At 37.0% G+C, this 18708-nt stretch overlaps 1 protein-coding gene across 1 annotated transcript in view; it reads right to left on the reverse strand.

Annotated features, from left to right (window-relative positions):
* Nucleotides 1–18708, reverse strand: part of LOC150085545 (kelch-like protein 5) — a 380377-nt gene that overhangs the window by 10384 nt on the left and 351285 nt on the right. Inside the window, exon 11 of the mRNA XM_090373332.1 lies at nucleotides 12874–13045. Within this exon, the coding sequence (XP_090229458.1) occupies nucleotides 12874–13045 (172 nt within the window). The remainder of the gene's footprint in view (nucleotides 1–12873; nucleotides 13046–18708) is intronic.

Consider the following 18708-nt stretch of genomic DNA (forward strand, 5'->3'; position numbering starts at 1 on the left):
TCAGGGCTAGTGTTTGTGGAGCATGGGGCAAAACCTTTTAACGTGCCTAATTCATATTGCACACACATATATATATATATATATATATATATATATATATATATATATATATATATATATATATTCAATATCGCATCTAGCAGTGCCTATTTTAGGTAGCACCTGTGACAAGTGCCTCACTTGCACAACCCTAATTCTGGGATCTGTGAAGACTGTTGTCATGCACTGTGATTCCAAATTTTTAGGCAGGAGCGTACCTACTCTCAAGATTATATTTACAAGCAGCATAAACAAACTAAGACCCCCCCCCCCAACAAATACATTTCAGTTCACAATGATAATTTACAATAAAAGTAATTTTCCTGCTGAGATTTTATGTTACAGGGTGGCAAAATACTCAGACATGCGGCAAAGCAAAAAACTAAGTGGTAGGTTGAACCAGTGCATTGCTAATAACAATTTGCTATTGTTTTTCACAATACAATATAAGAAATTTTTGGTGATAATGTATTGAGCTGGTAACTTTTTAGTAAGGTTTATAGTAAAGTACAAACAACATTGAGAATAATCATTCTTGTTTTTAATTTAAAATTTTTATTTATTTTGATCTTTAAAATTTGTTAACTATTAAACTTTGGGTGGCACCCCACAAGACTAGATACCTTTGTGCAGTGCACACCCACATGCAGTGGCCCTGTCAGTTGCAGTTTAATTTTTTGAATGTAAGTAATTAAATACAAAACCAAAAATTAATATAGTGAACTCTTTATAATCTGGAACTCGCAGAGATTGGGAAGAGTGGGGATTTTAGAAAGGTGGTTGTGGTTGAGCAGTTTTGGAGAAGCATGTGTTCACTGAATATTAAGCACTAATAATTAAACTTATTTACATCTATATGAGGAGATGGTGCTGATAAATTCTCAGCCTATAATAGAGGGAAACAAGATAATCCAATTATATACACAGTTTATTTGACATATTTGTCTTTTAACTCTACAGACTTTCTACGATGATGTTTAAGCATTTGTTAACCTGTCAAGCAGAAATCAAAAGACTGCTCCCCAAATCAGGCTTCATCTGCTTGTATAACATTATCATTTTACGCAAATTTGATACCCTTTATAGGTTTTTTGAGATTTTGGAAGCGGTAGTAGTCGGAGGGTGCTAGATCTGCTGAATGTGGGGATGATCAAGAAACCAAAGCCTAATTCAGCCAGTTTGGCATGTGTTTGATGTGCAGTGTGTTTGCCAGAGCTTTATCCTGAAGAACTGAATTCCTCATTTTCTGCTGCATTTAGCCTTCAATTTTTCCTTCAGTTTTGTCAAAAATGATGAATAATACCCAGCAGTTATTATTTTGCAGGTAGTCAATGAACAAAATCCATGCTTTTCCCAAAATACAGAAGCTGTGAACTTCCCAACAGACTTCTAGGTGTGGAACTTCTTTGGATGGGGAGGGGGATCACTGTGTCCCCACTCCTTTGATCGTTCATTGGTCTCTAGATCATAATGAAACAATGTTTCATTATGAAGATGCAAGAAACATGCTTCTTGCATCGTCATAATCAAAAATCATTGGCACCTTGCTCAAAATGGTGAAGAATGGCAGTTCAGGACAAGAACACTTTTGATCAGCATTCAGACATTTTGGAACCCATTTGGCTGAAATGCTCCCACATGTCCAAAATATCATGAATAACATATTCAACATGTTCCCTGGATATGCCTAGTCTCAAGCTATCCATTTAGCTGAAATTCATCTATCAGACAGTATCATGTGAATGTCATCAACAATTTCAGACACTTTCTCACAAATTGGTTTCCTACCCTCTCTGCATCCTCAGTGAAAAAAAATCATCTTAAAATTTTCAACCCAGCTTTTGATGACTGAATAGTGTGAACACAGTTCTCCTGAAGCCACTTGTAACAGAACCTTGTAATGTACCTGCATTGCATAACTTCAACGCATTGGTGTGGAAGGGACACTGTGTCCTTGACATGAACATCAGAGCATAACATGGATGTTGCATGTATCAGTTTGCATTGTGTCTCACTACTGTTCAGTATTTTGCTGTCACATCACAGGATGTTACAGGATGAAGTTACGCACATTTGGACATGCACTGCACCGACACGTGTCAGGTTTTGCCAGTTTAGTCAGCTCAGTGCAAATTACTACCACTGTACTCTGCCCCTCTTGATAGAAATATGTCTGCCACCATCTTATTTTCTTCGTTGCACAATGAATATTAATGTATGCTGTGGAAGCTACTTATAGTTTGTTATTACCCATAATCCTGATGTCCATATTCCACTGCTATCAAAATATGACTGATGGAAAATATGGATTCACTGTTCGCAACAGTACGAGGTTTAGTTCGTTGGAATTTTTGTCTCCAATTTAATACACATATAATCACCCCCCCCCCCTTAGCCTCATATGTTATGTTACAAGTGTAGATGTGGCTTAACATAACCAATGTATTAGCATAAATTTCTGTTGGTGTTTTCACCTGTAGAAACAGATATTTCATAACTGCTCTACCTTCAGTTTTGCTGAGAGTGACATTTTAGGCTGACATCCTTTCTTCCACCTGCAAAAAATAAAAATGGATATTACGTTTTTTTTTTTTTTTTTTTTTGAGGCTGTTTAACATAAAAAGATATATTCTGTCTTAATTTGGCACCCAATTGTCAAAAAAAAAAAAAAAACCAAAGTGGATCGGGCCAAGAATTTATCAGCAACCCCTCATAAACATTTATTAATACACTGTGAAGAAATAACACAGATTGCTCAGTTTTGTTTTTCACCCCATTATAACTTATAGTATAATTTGGGGGGGGGGCAATTCAAGGTTAGTCATTATCCTTTTTTTCCATAATTTTTCTCTTTGTTTTCCATAATGTTTTTCTCTCCTCTTTTTCCATATGGATGGTAAGCCAGGCTAGTGACCTTGAGGTCTGTTTTCTTCTCTCTACTTTAGTCATGCAGCGATTGAACTATATGACTAGTCATATTAGCTGCAAAATCTCTAGTTGGATTTAAATTAATAGGATTTAAATTAGTTGTTTGTGTAAAATATTTCAGTTTTCCACTCAACTTTCTTTTAAATTTTTGTAATCCTTTACTTAAATTCATAACTTTTGAATATGATGCTTTCTACATTTAGTAGTTATTGGTAAATCTGAACTTTTGATTTTTCTGTTCCAACACTTTTTTATTCTTATTTTTGGTGCTAATTATCATTTTTAATTTGATTTAAACAGGACACTTGTAGTGAGCTCCTTACTCAATATGCTCAGTTGCTCAATACAAGTCACTTCCAATCTCAAACTCTAATACTCTTGTATTTTCATCTAGTCATTTAAGATCATTTTCTATAATGTCAATTATGCTTTCTTTTTTTCTGTCATGCTCCTGCCACAAACTTTGGCTATATTTAGGCTGAAATACCATGTTTGAAATTAACAGTGCATGACTAGTCTTACGTCTACCATTATTGTGAAGCTTACCCCTATCTCCATATCTTCTGAAAATATCACTGTAGACATAATTATCATTGCCTACTCTGCTATTTAAATCTCTATTTGTTCTTTGTCATTAGTTTCTACTGCTCTTTCTCTTCTTTTTTTCTCATTTTTTGTGCCTTCAACTGGTCTGTATGCATAGACAAATTTCATCACCCAACTTTCTATCTTAAATTTTGCTCACGTAAATCTACTAGATAATGTTCCTAAACAATTAAACTTTCTTCAAAACTAGTATTACAATCTTTTGCTATACCATACTTGAACTGTATATTAAAGATGAAATAAAGTAACTCATAATTATTGTGTAGTTGCAATTCACTTGTATTCATCCTCTTGGTTTCTGTCATACCTGCCGCAAATTCTTTGGTTTACTTTGATTCTGGTCGCTCCACTCTAGATGTTTCTGTTGTTATTCAGAATTCCATAATTCATTTACATTCTTCTTGGTTATATTCAAACAGCAAATGAATTGTCAAATTTCAAGTTTTCATTCTGAAATATATCGACCCATGGATGGTTAATTTTTTTCCTAATTGTTTTTAATGGTATATCTGTTTTACATTACCTTTATGTGAATCCTGGTTGATCGATTCACTGGCTCAGATTTATTTCCAGGGTTGCCATATCTCCACGTGTTTGATCTCCCCATGTGTTTGATCTCCCCCTGCTTCTGGAAATCTCTTTAAATGTAAGCTTTAAAATTTAGAAGTTAGCACAAGAACAGAGTTCAATATTGCTAAGCCAGAAGTATTGTCTGACTTACTTTTTTTTTACAGGTAGAAGAATTTTCTGGGTTATCAGTTTGATGAATGTGTTTTAAAGGCGATCACTCTGGCTCTAGTTTTAATGTCCGTAGTAACAGTAGAGGTAAATGATGCAAGAAAGCAAGCTTATATAGCAACAGCAAAAAAAAAAAAAAAAACACAGTTCATCCATCTGTACCCTACAAGAATTTGCCTAGTTCTTCCTTGAATTTATTCAACCCATCCACTCCTACAACAAATGGAAGCCTGTTTGACCAATGAACGATCACCAACTGGCAAACTTCTGCACATCTATCCTGCAACTATCCTTCCTCAACTTGAATTTATGCCCTCTTATCTGTGTAGTCTCCAAATGGAAGAATGCCATTAACATTCAACTTACTCAATCCACCATTCAAAGCCTTAAACACCTTAATTAATTGCCTTACAGGTTCCTAGTCTCGAGATGCTGCAATTTGCAAAACTGAAGCCTTTCTAGGTAAGAGCACACTTTTGTTACCTTCACCAGTCTTATTGCCCTTCTCTGCACCTGCAGATCTACATCCTTCCTAAAGTAAGGCGTCCAGACTTTTATAAAGCTCAAGATGCAGTCTAACCATGGCCTTATACAAAGGGATAATCACCCGATTCATTTTATGATTTTAATTGTTTACCGCTTTGTTCTTGGTTTATACAGGGTGTTTCAGTTAAACGTTTCAGAATTTCTAAGAGGGGTAGGGTACATCCTGACAACTCGAAATCATATAGCAATGTGGGGTCGGAAATGCTTTCCTGAAGCGGTGTTGTACACAGAAGCACCATAAAGAAAAGAGACCGTAAGTGAGAAATCGTTTTAATAATACATGAAAAGAAGCAAAAGGTACATGGATTAAAGTGTGTTCGAAGTTTCTTCCACGGGCTACAATGCATGCCTCACATCTCCGACGCATGGACATCCGAACCGAGCAGGCCAACACACGGGACCACCATGTCCGATCCACTGTTGACCAAATGTGACATCCAGGTAGTTACGAACATCTCCGCTATAATGGGCAGGGGCTCCATCGTGTTGGAACCACATTGTCTGTTGGGTCGATGCAGAAATCTGTTCATCTCTCAAAAGTTGTGGCAATACTTGCTGCAGAAAGATCAAGTAGATAGGTCCGGTTAGACCTATCTACTTGATAATCCATGTACCTTTTGCTTCTTTTCATGTATTATTAAAACGATTTCTCACTTACGGTCTCTTTTCTTTTTATGGTGCTTCTGTGTACAACACCGCTTCAGGAAAGCATTTCCGACCCCACATTGCTATATGATTTCGAGTTGTCAGTATGTACCCTACCTCTCTTAGAAGTTCTGAAATGTTTAACTGAAACACCCTGTATATATGAAATAAAAGTGGGGTATATATTAAAAATTCATTGAAAGATCAATATGCTATCAGTCTAGATTAGATTCCTTTTTTAGTATCAAGATTGCAAGGATTCTTCCTCTACTGCTGATTATTGTCCCATATATATCTGTTCACCATTATTAAAAAATTGTGGATAAAATTTTATTCAATGTTCTTGTTCAGCAATGTTTTCCTACAAAACTGTACTCTTTGTATTATGATTTATTGACCAGATTTACTGATGCTTGTCTCACTTTGTTTCAAACTATCAGGCTTGGAATGACAAACTGGTATTTCATGTAATTTATGCAACATTTTTAGATATCTCTACATCAGCTTTATTAGGTAATTGATATTTTTAAGATTTTTTTCTTCTTCTTAAGGTACACAGTTGATTATCTGATTTAATTTCTTTACGTTATTAGAGAGAAGTTTAGTGTTTCACTTTAATTCAAAAATCAAAAACCATATTCCTAGCACTGGGCTACCTAAGGAAAGATCACTAATGGCATTTTTTTTATTTCCTGTCATTCTGGAGGTTTTTCTCTTATACTGATGTTGCTTGCATACATCAGTATAAGAGTTGCTTGCATACATCAGTATCATGTCTACATAAGCAGAGAATTTATAAGATTCTTCCAATGTTTTTAACAGTTCAACTAATGCTTTTTAACATATCATTGGCATTCAATCAAAACCTTGTTCATTGAATTCGTAAAAAAATTGATTTTGTTTGTAATGAGTTTCATTTTTGGTCTCACATTGTCCTGCAAAACCTCGGAAGTAATCAACCGATCAAAACAAGTGTTTTGAAGACAATGTAGAAACCTCGCATGTCATTGGCTGCATATTGTGATCATCAAAATCTCATATGTTATGGATAGCATTGATAAGTTGCCATGAGTGACTTCTGTTGATATTTGTAATGTTTATGAGTGTTTTAAAGTGTGTGTTGATTGCAATTATAATTCTGTACCTTACTTTGAGGGTTTAGAAAGCAACTTTATATATTAACACCAGGTAAGAAGCCATATTTTTTTTAGATAATCACATACAAAAGTACATAACCCAACTGTAATTTTAATCTCTATTATTGCAAACGGTTACTGGTGTTCTCGAAGTGATTTTGTTAAATGTTATAAGAGTGCACTTATTTAACTTTAAGAACTAAAGTTAAACATTTAGCATTCATATCTACATTATTTTGCCAATATAAAACAATTTTAAATTCCTGTATGTTACTTTGCATCAACATACGAGATTTTGAATCTTTCTTTGTGCATGTTTTCAGATCACAAAAAAATGGCTACTAGGGGCAAGGTGATGGTTGAAATGGTGCTTGCCGGGGAAAGAAATCCTATGAATCCAACAAATTTAGTCAGCCATGAAGAAATAGTTGAAATTGGTTGTAAAGACAATGGAATATCTTCAGATTTTTCATCAGACTCGTCTGAATACTGCCCTACTTCCTCGGACTCTAGCTGCTTGACTAATGAACGAAGGAGGAAACCAAAATGGAGGGGGGGGAACACCAGGCTTACTCAGTGCACATCAACACATTGACAGGGATCTTCATCTGTACCAAGTGATCTTCTGATTACTTCTATATCAGAACCTCAACCTCAAGAAGATTGCACTCTTAATCCTATGATACAAGAAGAACATATTAGCTAAATGAATGGACAACAAAAAAAGAAAAGAAAGCCCGCTGGCTTGGAGAAAGCTATTTAGGAGTAAAAAAGGACTTGCAGTCAGGAAAATATTCTCAAAGTGTGCCTAAGAATGAAAGAAAAATAAGTGATAGATGCAACTGTAAGCGCAGTGAAAAAAGCAAGAAATTTCACTGCTACAAATTCTCTGATGAAGAGAAACTTGCACTGTTCAACAGTTTTTGGAAGAACATGTATTGGAACCAGCGAAAGGTGTACGTAGCTTCACTTGTCAAAAGCAGTGCCCCTGGTACTAGAAGAATAGGTTATCGTGAGCAGGAGTTGTCTCGTAAAAGTAATGCTATTCAATACCATCTCAAGAAGAATAATGTCGAACTGTTATAAGTTTGCAAGCTAATGTTCCTGGCTACTTTTGATTTAGGAGAATTTTCGGTTCAGGACTGTGAAAAGTATTAATGGAACACCAACTGCTCCCTGTGACAAGGCAAATGAAACTAATAAGAAGAGAGATGCTGACAATGAACAGAAGCAGTACCTGAGATATTTCCTGACTGAAGTGCCAAAATTGGAGTCTCATTACTGCAGTGCAGATATGACAAAACTGTACTTGGAACCTATATGGGAATCCAAACACAATCTTTTCAAAGAATACCAAAAACAAGCAGCAGCAAAGAACAAAGAGGTAGTGCCGTGGAGTGCATTTCAAAGAGTCTTTCATGACATGAATCTGAGTCTCTAGGCCCCGAAAAAGGATCAGTGCGACACTTGCTCACAATACAGTATGGGAAACCTTCCACAATCAGACTTTGATGCACACCAAGAAAGAAAGAAAGAAGCTGGCAAGAAATCAAAAGATAAGATACAAACACAATTGTATCCTAGTATTCAGTGCTATACTATGGATGTGCAGGCTATTCTCCTGTCTCCCTGTCTTCATATATCTGCAATGTACAACAAAACAAAACTCTAAGTACAAATACAATATACAATCAAGTAACAGAAGAAGTAATATGCTATCTATGGAACGAATCAGATGGTGGAATGTCAGCTGATATTTTTTCATCAATTCTCTACAACTTCCTACTAACCGAATGCAATTTACATCCAATTGTGAAAAAAATAATTGCACGGATATGTGTTGCACATACCAAAATCAGAATGTGGTAACGGCAGATGCACTTTTGAATCTCGCAGTGCAAAAAAATATCACTTTCATTCAGAAATATTTACAAAAGAACCATACACAAATGGAGGAAGATGGATGTCACAGTTTAATAGAAAGAAAGCTTGGCAAAAAGGTAATTAGTGTCCCTGCATAGTATGTTGAAATCTGTAGAAATGCAAGCTCTTCACCATCTCCATTCGAAACACGTCACGACTTTCCACGATTTCAGTGATTTGTTTAACAATTTATACTATTCTAGCATTTGTCCTGCAGTTCATGTTGGAGACCCAGTTGTCACTGATCTAAAAGCAATTCTGTATGAACTGCACAATCCAATATAAGCTTTCAATGAATGGTTAATGGTGTCATTTGCCTAGAAGACCAAACAAATATGCAAACCTTTCTTTTCCCACAAAACCTCTATACTCAAGGATTGACATTTCCTTGGAGAAGTTTAAACATCTACAAGAACTCAAATTGGATGACTTTTGGATGACTACAGGTACTTTTATGATAACTTACCTCGCTTGTGTGTTGAAGATGGAGGTAAATGTCTACACATTCAAGACAAGATGTAAGAACTGGACAGATGTGTCATTGCACGTTAATTTTTTTTAAATTTTCAATGGTTATTCCGCTTGCAACAGAAAGCAGGTTAAAGTGCTTTGTATTTTTCAATGGTTATGTTGCAGTAATGACAAAAATGTTTCAACTGTGTATTTTAAAAATACACAGCAAAAATGCTGTGTATTTTTCAGTTGTTTCTTTTCACATGTATCAAATACAAATGTAATGCTACATAATGTATTGTTCACATGCTCATTGCTTAAATGCATCCTCTCCTTTATTGTATTACATAAATAAATAAATAAATAAACCCTTTTTAGGCTAGCAACGTAGGTATCATCACTTTTTAAATAATGTGTAATTTAAAACACAGTGATATTAGATACTGTCAGTATGTAGAGGTGTAACATTAGTAAGTAGTATGTAGAGGTGTAACATTCAATATAAGGAGCAAATTACTGTATGTAATTAAAACTCCCTAAATAACAAGATTTTTGTGCTAGTTAGAAATTGTATAATTGATCCAGATGATATCTGTGTCCATTAAAAAAGTTTTGAAAAAAATTACTTCAATTTCTTGAAATAATAAGCAGTTTTTTTTGCTCTCCTGAAAAGTAGTCATATTAAACATAAAAGTTTTTGATAGAACGCCAATGATATATTAGTCATTTAGTCTTTCTGTCAACATAGCAAAATCTAAATATGTTCCTTTTTATATTGCCACTGTGTTATCAAAGCTTCATTCTGCTCCATTAGTTTCTTCTGAATCAGTTAAATTCTTGAGGGTTGTTTTTGATACTGAATTATCTTGTTGATATTTTGCTAGACTTCAAATTACTCTAATCCTTATGAACAATATTCTTGTCAACACCAACCAAACAGGAAATGTGCCATAAACATTTTAAAATAGTAAAATAAATCCTGCTTATATACAGAGAAAATAATATCAGGAAAAGAAGGAAAATGCCAAAAGCCAGTCAAATGATATGTGCCTTTGCAGGTTTCAGGTTTACAGAAATGATAAACTAGATTAAATGACCAGAAGAAAATTTTTTTAGAACTGAAAACTCGGGCATGTCAGTGAGATAATACATCTCCTGACTGGCTAAAGATGTCACAAACTGAAATTAAAATTTATTTCATTTCAGGAGCATGAAATGAAGGTCACCTAACAAAGAATAAAAGAAAATTTATTTTACTGAGGGCTTTAACCAAAGAGATATCATCTCACTGGTGCTTCTAAGTTTCACTTCTGAAAAATTATTCTTCTATTTGTATTCTTTAATTTTTGGTAACCCTGAGAATGCAAAGAGACACTGTTTCACTTCTTTTCCTGTTATTCTTTTTTCTATATAAGCAGATTTTATTTTATTAGTATAATATTTTTAAGCCACATTTCCTGTTAATCAGTATAAGAATATTGGTGAAAGAGGCCTATGCGCTCTGGATTCATATTATTAAAAACGAAAATCATAGTTCCTCAGAGCGGTTTAATACCTCCATCCCAGTGGAACTTGCCATCTCTTGTGCAAGACAACTCTTGGACAATGATGAAACCCTTAGTGACAGAACCAGACTGACACCGGATGACATTTCCACCGCCCTCAGACTGTGCTTAACAGGTGGTGCAATCATGTTTAGCGACTCAATTTACCAGCAGGTGCATGGGTTCCCCTGTCAGTTCGGTCACGGCAAACATCGTGATGGAGGAGTTAGAGGGACGTGCGTTTACACACGCACCAGATCACATCGCCTTTTGGTGTCGCTATGTAGGCGATGTGTTCATAGTTATCCCTAGAGACTCAGGTCAGCGAATCCTAACCCACCTCAACTCACTATCGCCCTTCATAAAATTCACGATTGAGCTGGAGTCGAACAACACCATACCATACCTAGATACCCTTGTCTGGCGCGAAGACATGCTTGAAGACGACAGTTTATCGTAAACCTATGTGTGCTGGCCAATTTACCAACTTCCGGTCAGCACACGGACGGGGTCACCTCTTCACCACTGCCCAAACCTTGCTAACTCGCGCCTGGACACACTCTAGCTCTGTAGGTGAAAGACGCACAGAGATTACCAGGATCAAAGGGGATCCTTGCGAGGTGTGGCTATCCCATCGACACCCTTGACAGGTGTGACCTACAGGCACGCGACAACATAGTGACCAACAGTAGCATCAACAGTGGTGAGTCATCCACGAGGGCATTTATCCCATACTACCCCAACCTGTTGCAACGGATCGGTAGAATCCTAAAATCACATGGGATAAAGTGCATCCAACTCCCAGGCAGGAAACTACGTTCTCTCATTTCCAACGTGAAAACACCTGTCCCCACCCTTCTGCAGAGCGGTTTGGTCTATCGCATCTCTTGCCGTGACTGCACTAGCTGCTACTTTGGAGTGACTGGACGTCGGCTCAAGAAATGCCTCTCAGAACATAAAAGGGCGATCCGTTTGGCAGATGTGGAGCACTCAGCTATTGCCGAGCACGTCTGGACAACCCACCACGACATTGACCCACACCACGATGTCTTTATTGTGGACAGGTCCCACCATTACCTACGGCGCACCTGGTTGGAATCATTAAACATAAAATGCTCGGATACCTCTTTGAACAGGAACAGTGGTTGTCAAGTTAACCCCATCACAGAAGCAATAATTCTGTCCTTACGCAAACGCTGGCCGCGTCACCACCATATGTCACAGCCACAAACTTCAACCTCTAACAATTAGCCATTCAACCTCACGCACCAGTTTGGCAGTGCACATCTCCATTCTAACTGTCATTTAATATTTTTCTGTTTAACTGAAGAAGGCTGTCTACTCAGCCGAAAGCTTTTTGTATATTAAACCGTTCTTTGTATGTATGTTCTAAGTATATTAAACCGCTCTGAGGAACTATAATTTTCGTTTTTAATAATAAGAATATTGTTCATATTTCATTTCTGACCTCTGTAAAAGGGCCATTATAGTTTATTCTAATCCATGTTTTTTGGCTACTTAAAAAAAATTATTTTTAATAATCTGATTGTTGTAAAACTGCCTTGAAATACTTTTACTTATACGTACTCCCTCATCCCTTATTATATGCATCTTTACAGCTTGGTCTATGGGCTACTAAATCAGTGTTAAAACCTGTTGTAGAATATATGAATATTATATGTTGCACTGGTTGAACTATAAATTAATATATGCACCAAGTGCCCATCTTTTCAAGACATGCACCTGTAACAATCTGAGGATTAAGCCTACAAGTGCAATGAAGGATTACAGTCATTTTGAGGACTTCCTGACACTTGACTACTGCCAGTTGTTTCCCATGCTGAACCCGGACCCTGTCATCTAGACTAATGAATCTCATTAGTATTCTTTTGGAGTAGCTGTAAAGATTATAAAGATAAGTTAAATTAATTTTAAGATATTGAAATATTTTCCTCTATAAAGTAAATGGCACAGTGAAAAATACAGATTTTCATTTGTAAACCCTGTTAGATTATTCTGTTTAGGAGTATTGCCTTTTTTCCCCTTGAATTGGCAATAAACGAATTTATATATTTTTTTTCTGATATTCCGTTCTGCTAATTCCACTTATTTGCTATACCACTTATTTGCTATGCAAATAAGTGGAATTATCTATTGACATTGATGGTACCTACTGTGAAGTAATGAATATAGTTTGAATTTAGTTTATGAACTTGCTTTTAAGATGCCTTTGAACCCCCATATAAGATATCTGTGATACATGTATAATGGATAAACAGGTACAAAATTGCTTTGGAAAAAGAGATATATATTACCTGCTCCCAGTCATTGCTTTGAGGATCATATGCTTCAACAAGACTAAGGTAAGACTGTCCATCATAACCACCAACAGCAAAAAGTCGATCACCCAACAAACAAACACCTATTGCATCTCTTCCTATACTCATTGGAGCAACTGAAGTCCAGGTATCTGTCTTTGGATCAAACCTAAAATTGTAATATTTAAAGATTAAATAGTTATATGTCATTGCATTATGAATTCAATTACCAATAAACTACCCAGCTAGACTATGTCACATAAGGAAGATACTCATAAAATGTGTTTCATAAATTCGGGATAGATCCTAGGTGCAAAACTAAAATAAAAAATATATTTTTAAACATGAGTTTAATAATGCTTCCTTTTTGGGTTACATCCAACAAATGTAAAGCACAAGCAGTCCATATTGCTACATACAGAATGTTTATATTAAGTATAGACTAATACAATGAATATCGGCTCACATCTATTGAATGTGAAATTAATTGAACTAGTATCAGTATATAGTGTCTTTAAAATGCATATTTTCTAGATTCTATTTGTATGTTTCATAGAATGAAAAACCCCCTAGTTTCTGGAAGAAAAACCATGTAACTCTCACCTAAGACTGACCAACTCAGCCATGGTATGGGAGAGGGATACTTTTCATTCAAATATAAGTTACAGCCAATGAAAGAAAAGTGAATTTCTGCATACTGAGCTAGCAATTGCAATACACTTGCTTAAATTTCCATGCAAAGTAATGTCACAATTATGTTGTGCCTTAATTGCCGTATGCTCAGTTCTATTGTTCTGCAGAATGTGCTGAAGGTCTTGTGTGCAATATTTCAACAGTTACTATAATCATGTTCACTTTTTAAGAATATTATTTGAATATGTAATTTGTGTTAGAAGTCCATATGTTCATGGGCTTCTTCTAACGTATACAGGGTGTTTCAGTTAAACGTTTCAGAACTTCTAAGAGGGGTAGGGTACATCCTGACAACTCGAAATCATATAGCAATGTGGGGTCGGAAATGCTTTCCTGAAGCGGTGTTGTACACAGAAGCACCATAAAGAAAAGAGACCGTAAGTGAGAAATCGTTTTAATAATACATGAAAAGAAGCAAAAGGTACATGGATTAAAGTAAGTGTTCGAAGTTTCTTCCACGGGCTACAATGCACGCCTCACATCTTCGACGCATGGACATCCGAACATTCTGGAATACTCCAGGCGAATTTCGAATTTCTTCTGCAGCTACTGCGATTTTTGCAACCAGTTCCTCAGCATTGTCAACAGGGGTGTCATAAACTAGCGATTTCATATGACCCCAGAAATAAAAATCAAGACATGAAAGGTCGGGTGACCGAGCAGGCCAACGCACGGGACCACCACGTCCGATCCACTGTTCACCAAATGTGACATCCAGGTAGTTACGAACATCTCCGCTATAATGGGCAGGGGCTCCATCGTGTTGGAACCACATTGTGTGTTGCGTCGATGCAGAAATCTGTTCATCTCTCAAAAGTTGTGGCAATACTTGCTGCAGAAAGATCAAGTAGATAAGTCCGGTTAGACGACACGGTAACAGGTAAGGTCCGATGAGGTGATCTCCCATAATACCGGCCCATACATTGACCGACGTCGTATTGCATGCGGGTTCTCGACCGCCCAGATATGGTCGTTATGCGTGTTGAAAATTCCTTCCCTTGTGAAGGATGCCTCATCGGAAAACAACACTTCAGCAGGAAAAGGGGGATTTGTAGCACATTTTCCAAGGTACCACTGTGCGAAAGCAATACGAGGTGCATAATCCTCCGGTTGCTGTGTCTGGACACGCTGCCTGGAGTATTCCAGAATGTTCGGATGTCCATGCGTCGGAGATGTGAGGCGTGCATTGTAGCCCGTGAAAGAAACTTCGAACACTTACTTTAATCCATGTACCTTTTGCTTCTTTTCATGTATTATTAAAACGATTTCTCACTTACGGTCTCTTTTCTTTATGGTGCTTCTGTGTACAACACCGCTTCAGGAAAGCATTTCCGACCCCACATTGCTATATGATTTCGAGTTGTCAGGATGTACCCTACCCCTCTTAGAAGTTCTGAAACGTTTAACTGAAACACCCTGTATATTGGAAGCAGTTCACTTACACAGGTATCTCAACTGAAGGATACCATTTTCCACCATTTTATTTCCTTAAATAAAAGGGGAAAAGGAGGTTCTATACATCTAGCTCTGCGGTGAATAGAAGACAATGAAACTTGCTATATATAAAATGTAGAAAAGTAGATTCTTAATGATAAGAGATGATCCTACCAGAAATACTCAAATTCACACCACTGTGCTTATACATTCATCCATTTGGAGAATTTATTGTGATGAATTTTGTATGCATTTCATGCAAAAAAGAGAAAGAATAAATTATTTGAAGCCCCTCCCCTTGTGCCTTCTCATCTTGATGAGAAAATTAGGGTCAAATATTCTTGACCAAATTCTCATTAGGGATCCACCAAGGTGTATTAAAAATGACATATTGAGAACTGATAATGGCAAGATCATAATGTCATAAAATGAACAGTGAAATTTCTTTGTCATAAACAAAGAAGTTAACTGGAGTTATTACAATAAGCTTAAAAAATTTATCCAGAAGGCCACAAACACATTCGTTGGAGTTAAAAAGTGCCAAAAAAGAAAGACTAAAATAAAATTGGTTTCATTTTTTATAAATATGGCAAAAATGATACAGTTAAAGGATTGTGCAAAAATTACAGGAAATTGCATGACACTGCTTCATATGATAACTATAAGAAAATTTATGCAACAAAAACCACAAATGGTGGGGGGAGAAGACTTCCAAAATCTAAGTATGAAAAATTACTGGTGAACAGAGCTAAGAATGGTAAAAGGAGTCCTACTTACATATGAATACAAAAAAAAAAAAAAAAAAATATATATATATATATATATATATTAAATTCAGTTGGCCTTTTAAAAGATTAAAGGTGTATGTTTTAATTAAAGGTGTTTTTGTTTGTATATTCTGTCAAGGATGAGTTCTTGTCTGTCTGTTTGGCAACTTCAGATATACAACTGTGGCTCATGTTCTGCTTGCTTCAGTTTATTAGTCAAATGATTTTGCTATACTATCCATTGATTTGTGCAGGCTTTCTGGGTGACTGACATATAATCACAAAATGACAACTTCATGGTTGTCACACATGGACTCCTAATAATTAAAGATCAGGATGCACTCTGTTCTTCCTACAGAAATGTATAGCAACAATTTTTTGTTTGGACATTAGGCAGCCATTAATATCCATCTTTTTTCTAGTTTGTGTACATATGTATCATGCTTAAAAATGACAACAGATGAATGACAAAGCTGATGCCTAACTAGCTTAAGGGTAACATTTGGCTGCAAGCCAAAACAAAAATGTTATGATTTGGGTTTAAGGTTTTATCGGTGCATTAGTGACAAAGGCTGTTACGTGCTGAGACAAGGTTATAAAATTTTAAAAACAAGTTCTGGTAACCTTTGAAAGAGATTATCTCATAAAAATTATGTTAAGTGTGAGGTAAAAAGGTGGTATATGGATTAAAAATATATGTATGTTTTATTTATACAAGGATGAGAAAAAACATTATGACCAACAAGTCTTTATGCAAATCAAAGCAACTGTGGGTGAACTACAGCACGTGGGCGGGTCGGGACACGAATTAAAAAACACCCGATACTGAGCTCTGTTAATCAGCGTTACTCTTGTTCTTCAGATGGGAAAGGCAGCAGACTTAAGCGAGTTTGACAAAAGCCAAATTTTAGTGGCCAGATGACTGGGTCAAAGCATATCCGAAACAGCATGGCTGATGGGGGTACTCATGGTCAGCCGTAGTTAGTACCTACCAAAAGTGGTTTGAGGAGGGGAAACCCAGAAACTGCCAGCGAGGTGTTGGATAACCATGGCTCATTGATGTTCAAGGCAAGCGAAGGCTCTCCAGGATGGTACGTGGCAACAGAAGGGCGACTGTGGTGCAACTTGCCGATAATTGGAATGCTGGTAATTGTTATTTGGCTTTTTTTAAGGAGCATTAGCAACTAAGGCCATATTGCTCCGTGAATATGCAGTGGTCATTCCCTGACCTTTCCGCATCCTCTGTATTTGGTGGTGACGGGCTCGAACCCAACACACAGTGCACCTAACCCTGCTGAAAATGGAGCTGTGTAGCCGCAGGCTGCTCTGAGTGCCCATGCTAACCACGGTTCACCGGTGACAGCACCAACAATGGGCATGCGAGCATCAAAACTGGACCTTGAATGATTGGAAGAAGGTCATCTGGTCCAATGAATCATTTCCTGTGGATTGCCGAGTACATGTACGTTGTTTACCTGGGGAAGTGATGGTGCCTGGATGCACCGTGGTTAGTACCTACCACCGTGGGATGAAAACAAGCCGATGGCGGTGGCGGTATCATGCTTTGGGCAATTTTCTGCTGAGACACCCGGCACATGGACAAGTCATTTATTTGTAGTCAGAGTGCCCTGCACATGGACAAGTCATCCATGTGCCGGGCACTCTGATGTCTACCATCTACCTAAACATCATTGCTAACCAGGTACACCCTTTCATGGCAATGGTCTTCCCCTCTGGCGGTGCTGTCTTTCAGCAGGATAATGCGCCATGCCACACCGTCCGGATTGTTTGTTTTGCGGAACATGAGGAAGACTTCCAGGTATTGCCCTGGCCTTCAAATTCCCCAGACATCAATCCCACGAGCATCAGTGATTTGTGTTGGAACAGCAACTCCGATCTGCGGCATCTCAACCATGGACCTTACAGGTGTTAAAGGATCTACTGGTTATGTGTTGGTACCAGATACCACAAGACACATTTAGAAATCTTGTAGCATCCATGCCTCTCCAGGTATGAGCTGTTTTGGCTGCACGTGGAGGGCCAACATCATATTAGGTAGGTGGTCATAATGTTTTGGCTCATTTTGTATATAAGTTAATAAGTTGTAAGCATTTAAAACAGCTGACACGTCATTGTTGGATAAAATCTGTCTCAGTGTTTAAGGCTCAGTCAAATGGTTAAAAACAGCAAGACGTGTATCATTAAAAGCTGTACAGCCAATTAAAACATGTCTCAGAGATAAAACAGAATCACAGAACTCACACAGAGGGGGGTCAGCAAAAAGGATTGTGTCAGATGACTATGTCCAATGTGAAGCTGAGCAAGAACAGCTTCTGCTTTATGAATCCTGTGCAGACCAAACTGCCATGGTTCAATTACAAGCTTTATTTGATGTTGTTTTTTTTGCAGTCTGTCTATACAATGAATCCTGCCAATGTTAGAGTATCTTGTTCTGTATTATTTGACTGCAGTTCTATATAGGAGAACGCCAAGCCATAATTGTTAGTGGGAATTGCTGAATTAGGTGATACTATAGCCAAATCATTTCCACTAATCCCAAACAAACTTTAGTGGAAATTTTATGTTTGTAGAGTGAATGCATCTTCTGCTGAACCTGAGATAGGACTGGATGAGAATTATATCTCAATGCTAGTAAAGTCACTCAAAGAATCAGAATATATAATAAACTGTTGATACTGGCAAGTTCAGGGAGAATCTGCTTGAATATAGTAATCTGGAAAGATAGCAGCAAATCCTAGATGATTCAGACTTCATGCTGTCTGTGTAAAACTGCAAGAAGTCAGAATGTTCAGCTTGGTGTACTGAATAGTACTGCAGGTATATGGATTTTATCAGACTTTACCCAGTTCTTAAAGGAAAAGTTGCATGGTAGAACATGAGCATACCAAGGTGGACGGGTTTGCTTTGGTGTTTGGGC

This window comes from Mastigoproctus giganteus, chromosome 5 (assembly GCF_048544385.1).
Source record: "Mastigoproctus giganteus isolate SK-2022 chromosome 5, ASM4854438v1, whole genome shotgun sequence".
NCBI lineage: Eukaryota > Metazoa > Arthropoda > Arachnida > Uropygi > Thelyphonidae > Mastigoproctus > Mastigoproctus giganteus.